Source organism: Lactuca saligna, chromosome 7 (genome assembly GCF_052625555.1).
Source record: "Lactuca saligna cultivar CGN05327 chromosome 7, ASM5262555v1, whole genome shotgun sequence".
Lineage (NCBI taxonomy): Eukaryota > Viridiplantae > Streptophyta > Magnoliopsida > Asterales > Asteraceae > Lactuca > Lactuca saligna.
The window spans coordinates 72,192,113-72,198,405 of NC_136423.1; the positions used below are offsets into that span (position 1 = coordinate 72,192,113).

The 6,293-nt window shown below is 32.7% G+C and overlaps 1 protein-coding gene across 2 annotated transcripts; it reads right to left on the reverse strand.

The window, feature by feature from the left end:
- Positions 1-1,683: 1,683 nt before the first annotated feature.
- Positions 1,684-5,865, reverse strand: GALAK (galacturonic acid kinase). 2 transcript variants are annotated; one of them, XM_078964783.1, is made up of 14 exons: positions 5,624-5,865; positions 5,073-5,186; positions 4,843-4,914; positions 4,602-4,645; positions 4,402-4,531; positions 4,248-4,313; positions 4,063-4,142; positions 3,888-3,987; positions 3,613-3,788; positions 3,352-3,389; positions 3,205-3,233; positions 3,023-3,092; positions 2,864-2,953; positions 1,684-2,103 (listed from the first exon to the last, which is right to left on the reverse strand). In XM_078964783.1, the coding sequence occupies exons 1-14, from the start codon at positions 5,660-5,662 to the stop codon at positions 1,859-1,861; spliced, it is 1,293 nt and encodes a 430-aa protein (XP_078820909.1). In that variant the 5' UTR covers positions 5,663-5,865; the 3' UTR covers positions 1,684-1,858. The 2 variants fall into 2 exon arrangements, with proteins under 2 accessions (XP_078820909.1, XP_078820910.1); XM_078964784.1 differs by lacking the exons at positions 5,073-5,186; positions 5,624-5,865 and having other exon boundaries at positions 4,602-4,684.
- Positions 5,866-6,293: the final 428 nt, after the last annotated feature.

The following is a 6,293-nucleotide window of genomic DNA, read 5'->3' on the forward strand; positions in this document are numbered from 1 at the left end:
ATTAAACGCCCTAAATGACCTGGAGATTCATAAAGTTGTAAACTTTATGAGATCTCACCACTCCAACAATCAAGAATATGAAGATTTATGGACAAAACTCAAGATGTAGCAACTTATTATAATAAAAATTAAGTCTTGGACACTTAAAATGGTCCAAAAGAATGCTATAGCAAAGGATGAGGACTTGCTTTCTGAATCTTAGCTCACTTATTCCTCTTTCTTCCTTCAATTGCTTCAAAGAACACCAAAACAAGGCTTAAACAAAAGAGGAGGGAATTAAGGTTTTCTTAGATCTCAAAGAGATTGATGAAAGCTGAGGGTGAGCAAACCCTAGCCTCCTCATTTCTTTAAATAGGGAGCAAAATTTGAAAATAAGGTTTTTTCATTTGCCAGCCACCACGTCGTGGCCATATACTGTCACGTCGTGGCGGCTTAAATCAACCCGCGATGCATCTTGATTTGCTACATCGTGGTGCCTCCCCACGTTGTGGTAACGCTTAAAATGCTAAAAAAAATGGAATTTGAATTAACCTCGGGATATAGGTGTTACACAATAGGGTATGTATGGGAAACATCTTTCACTTTTTGAGTGTCACGTCGGTTTTTCCTCACTGTCTTTTCCCTCACCAAAAATGTAGGAAATGGTCATCTTTCACTACCTTTCACTTTTATTTTATTTTTAAATAATGATAATTGACTTTTAAGATTTATAATTCAAAAAATAAATATAATCTTTTAAAAATGATTAATAAACACAAAAATTAATTAAAATAAAATACTTCATTACTTAAAATAAAATTTATATAAAAGCAACCGGACAACTACCAAGATTTAAGAAAACATAACCTAGATTTAAATTAAGAAAAAAAAATAAACGAAACAATCTTCGGGGAACATTTTTTCATGAACGAAACAATCTATGGGAAACATTTTTTCATAATCTTCTCCTTCTTCTTCAAAACTAACTCGAGGGCCGGATTCCGAAAGATGATCTGCGTTTTCCATCAACAACTTCATATCCTCCATTTTTTTTTCCTTTCCGCCCGTTCCTTAGCATCATTTTCTTTGTCGAATGTCAAAAGTTCAACGAAGTTTATGTTGTATTGATCAAATGTCGTCATCATTTTCCGCATTTCGTCTGCATCCATGCTGAAATCCGATGCATTGTTAGAAGTCCCCTTCCCCTTACGTTTTGCTTTGTCCCTATCCATCGGTCAGACAATTTCTTCTAGTTCGAGTTCGTTCTGGTCATTTAAATCTAGCCTGACACGAGCATTAGAAAAGTTGTTTATCCACTGAAGCCTGTTTTAGTTCTTTTTAATTGGCCTTCTCGTAGCATAAAATCTTGTTCATATACATTAACATTATATAATACCAAAATATAAAATTTCAATTAGTTAGCATCATTTAAAAAGCTTTTAAGTATTAAACGATTCATGTCACATTCTTTTTCCAAGCATGCTAAATTGCAACTATATAGTTCCCGATTATTCATTTATTTCTTTTCTATTGGGCTTACCGTTATTTAACATAGGGATTGTTTGATAAAACCAAATTATTTAATATCGAATGATTCCAATCTCTCAATAGTTGAAAGAAATTCATTCAAAGACAATAAAATGCACTGAATGCTAACCGATTGAGAGCTTCTAAAGTTTCTATAATGATTAAATAACATAATAATTCAAAGAAAAAAGATGTTATATAGCAAATGTGACATGACTTTTAGAGTTTCCATTTTTTAACAAATCTGTGACATACAAATCAAATATAAATGAATCAAATAAACAAAATCACTCAATGTTGTTATACATGTGGAATTTATTCATGAAAATATTATATATATCTTGATTACACGTCAGATGATTCGGGCACAATCTCCTGCATCACATATCACAACAGCTGTTTCTTGGCTAAGATAGGAAGCCAGATGAGGTTGAACCTTCAAGTATTCCTTCTTCACAAACAAAGAAGCTTCCTCTGCATATTCTGCTTTCACAAATGCCACACAACAACCTCGAAACCCTGCACCACTGAACCGGGCCCCGTAGACGCCAGGTGTCCTTATCAGGATCTCGTATAGTTGAATTAGCGGTTCACAACCTGAAAAGAAAAATGTTCAAATATCTGGATCTGACAAGACAGTTTTGTACTGCGTTTGGCATGCATTAGACTGACTGGCTGATATACAGTTTTGTACTGCGTTTGGCATGCATTAGACTGACTGGCTGATATAACGGTACAAAAAACAAAAATTTCAAATTTTTTGTCTAACCCAAAAAGATGGAACGGGACAAGGACTTGGTCTTGATGTCTTCTATGTGAAAAAGATGTAAATGCCCTCCTCATTCTTATCATCGAAGATAGCTCTAAAAAGTTTGTCCTGTTCCGGTCACATCCAACCGTGTCCCCTGTATACACGGGACACAGCTGGACGGGATTAGACCGGACTGGACAAGCTTTCTAGGGCTATCTTCGATGATAAGGATGAGGAGGGTATTTACGTCTTTTTCACATAGAAGACATCGAGACCAAGTCCTTATCCCGTCCCACCTTTTTTGGTAGGACAAAAAATTTGAAATTTTTGTTTTTTGTCCCGTCATATGAGCCGGGCAGTCCAATGTATGCCAAACGCAGTACCAGACTGTCTTCACGTCTTTCTAGGACTATCTTCGATGATAAGAATGAGGAGGTTATTCATGTCTTTTTCACATACGAAAGATCAAGACCAAGTCCATGTCCCACAAAAAATTGAAAATTTTGTCTCGTTGACATTAGTCTGTGTGTCTCACAGTCTGAGTCCAGTGCATGTCAAACACAATTCTGAATATCAAATGGGGATTTAAAGAACACGAAGTCATACCACATTCATAATTCTCAATAGAGCTTAAGCCAGAGGCAGAGATAAGTTTCCCAAACTCCTCAAAATTTCCAGATCCCCATGCTTCTAATCCTATAACAAATTAAATTATTGTATAAATTTGATGTTAAAAGGGTAAAATTAATAATTAAAGATGAGAACCTTTAATAACTCGCATATTCTCAGAGAAATAATGTTCTGCTCTTCTAGCTAAATCAGGTTCTAATTTGGACTGAAAAACAGAAATTTGTGTTAATGGATAAATTCATTTACAAAAGTCTGTTTTTTTATGAGTTATAAAGGTGGAGTTAACTGCAGAAAGTTAAAGAAAATTAAAATATAACCTTATGAGCTTCATATTCTTCTTGTTCAACTACAAAATAAGTTTAAATAAAAAAGAAAGTTAAGAGTGAAAGAAATAAGAAAAAAAAAATAATAATAAATGAATAAACAAAGAGTAAATCCATAAATGTCACAATTCTATTTCTAACCATTAGACAAGATTGGCTCAACTTCTTTCCCTGAGGCCCTGTAAAATAACATTACATTTTCAAGTAAAAAATCTCTGTGATAAACGAGTAGGGGCATTTTGGTCTTTTTCCTAGTTAGGACTTAGTTCTCGGTTTAAGTGACATTAAATATGGTATTGGTGTTAATTCACATATTCATTAAATATTTAATTTGAAAAGTAAATAAAAGTAGGTTGCTATTTCTTGCATTTAGGATTTTAGGTATAGAATTAAGAATCTTACTTTAGAAGGATTTTTGCAGCCTCTCTACACTCAGAAACTCTTCGATTATATCCAGGGTTAGTTGTTAATGCCTGTTTTAACCCTGAAAAAGCTAATAAAATCTTGTATGGAATTTTGGTTTCACATTTTTTCTCCATTTCAAGCTTAGGTGGATGTATAAGCTTGTGTTTTTTAGTCTGCATAAAAGTTTACAACATTCATTTAAATAAAAAGTATTCAAGAAAAACTGAGTAATTGCATAAATTTATGATAATTATTTTTTATAATAATAATACCTTGCAATCCATAAAAGTTAAACAGCCATAGCTTGAAAGCAATATAGCTGATTGATCCAATATGCCATTTTTCAGACCCAAGTATTCGTTCTCAATTAGCCTACATAGGATTTAGAAATAAAATAAATAAATAAATAAAACATTTTTTTTTCATTTTAAATAATTAGGAACCTACCTATCATACTCAATATTTTCTGTAGGAGAAATGCTAAGATTATTTGCACTTTCCAAAGCCAAAAGATAAGCAACCCCAACCTATCAAACATTTTTTTAAAGAAAAAGAATCGTAATTACTAAATTAGAAGATATAAAATTAAAGATGATTTATAATTTATATAGTAAAAAAAGAATAAAACTTACAGCAGCAGAAGAGCTTAGACCTGAACTATCAAGACCCTTTGTCCCACAAATGAATCCAGTGATACCCTGAAACAATATTTAATCAAAAACTTAAATAAAAGTTTGTGTTATAACTTAATAACTTATAAAATTATTTATTTAAAATCTTTTTAACTTGTTTCAGATGGTTTCCTCCACGTTGTAATGCATATAAAGCTCCTTTAGCATAACTTCCCCACTTGCATTCCTCCAATGAATTGCCATTTGACTTGTCAATATGCTTTGGAAGCTGAATTTGGTCAACTCTGTAGTCAACTTTCCAAACTCAATATAGAAAATGATGTGAAATAAAACATAGAATGAAAATAAAATTACCTGAAAGAAACTTGTCCACTAAATTGTCCAGACTTTAGTAGAACCTTTGTATAAAGATCCATTTAACATGAAGAGGACAAAGGCTATTAAATCAAAGTAAAGAGTAAACAAGAAATGATTCGAGTAACATGAATGCTCTAGGGTTTTAACTTTTAACAAAGTTGTTCATAAATTTTCACCTAATAAGTTTTAGAATTATACAATTCTGAGAGAATTATAATTTATAGTTTATAGTTTATACCTGAGGATCACCAGAAGGAACAAATCCAAGAATTATACCCTTATCAACTGTCATGGCTGAAACTGTTCCACCCTGTATGATCAAAAAACTGATTAGAAGCTCAAAATTCTCAGCATAACAAAGCACAAATCCATTAATTATACTCTTATCGATTGATATAAAGAAGCCATGAACACATAATATTCAAAAATATATATGAAGCAAGATGATAAATGGAGATATGTCGCAACCTGATGATCAATATGAGCTCCCAGAGGGCAAATCCTGTAAGGGGATACAACAATTCTAACCACATCAACAGCTACTCCAGCCATTTCAGCAACTATCTTCCTGATATTATCCAACTGCGGATATAAACAACGAATTCGTGACAAAATCAATATCAACATTCGATTTGAAAAGCAATCAGTTTCAAACACTCTTGATTTAAGCCAAATTAAGTTACGAATTCCATCAAATCAAGCGATATGTAATAGAAAAGAGGCTCTGTCATAGTGTTATCCAAACAATGAGATTAAATGTTGTAATAACGAAACAATCAACAGTGAAAAGTGAAAGCTAATAATATCGCTAGTATGAGTGTATGACACGAACTCTCGATAACTCTTCTTATCCTCCATTTTACTCGGATCCTATCAGAAATCCTAGTTTAAAAACATGATCAAGGATTGAGTTCATAGAATAAGAACACATTGCATCATAATAGAAACAGTATCAGTGAATTAAATGGGAGTGAGTAAACGAATAATTCAAGTAAGTAAAACTGGATCAAAAACATCACCTCTGAATCAGATGGCCAAGACAATACAGTTACACCCATTTTGGAAACACCCTTGTTGAATGCCAAAGCTTAATTGTGTGGTTTGATATTGAATCAATGTTATTGAGATTTAACAGAGAGGAGTGAGGATGAAGAAAAGATCAACCGCGAAATTATTAGTCATGAGTTGAGATGTCGCCATGTGATTTGAAATATCATTATCAACGCACAGTGAAACAGTGATTTTGTTTCCTCTGAATCTGCGTCCGGTTGGATATTGTGTAAAATAATATTCGTGTCAATTAAGGGGTGTTTGGGTATGAGGATATCACGGCCTTTTTTTATGCTTCCACTATTTTTAAATCAAATTGACAATTTTACCTTTTAATTTATATTTTGAGACTTGACAAATCACTACATTGTAACATCAAAAATACATACAATCCTATTAATTATTGTTAATTGTTGATGAATACATTTAAGATGGAGTAAATAATACGAATGGTCCTTATGGTTTGGGATAATTTGTACGTTTGTTTCCTAACTTGTTTTTTTAACTCGGAATGTCCCTACTATTTGTTTTTGTTACGCGCTTGGTCCCTACTGTTTGTTTTGTTACGCACTTGGTCCCTATCTTACCTAAAAATACCATTATTTAAATAGGAAAAAATGATAGGGTGCGTAAGGTAAT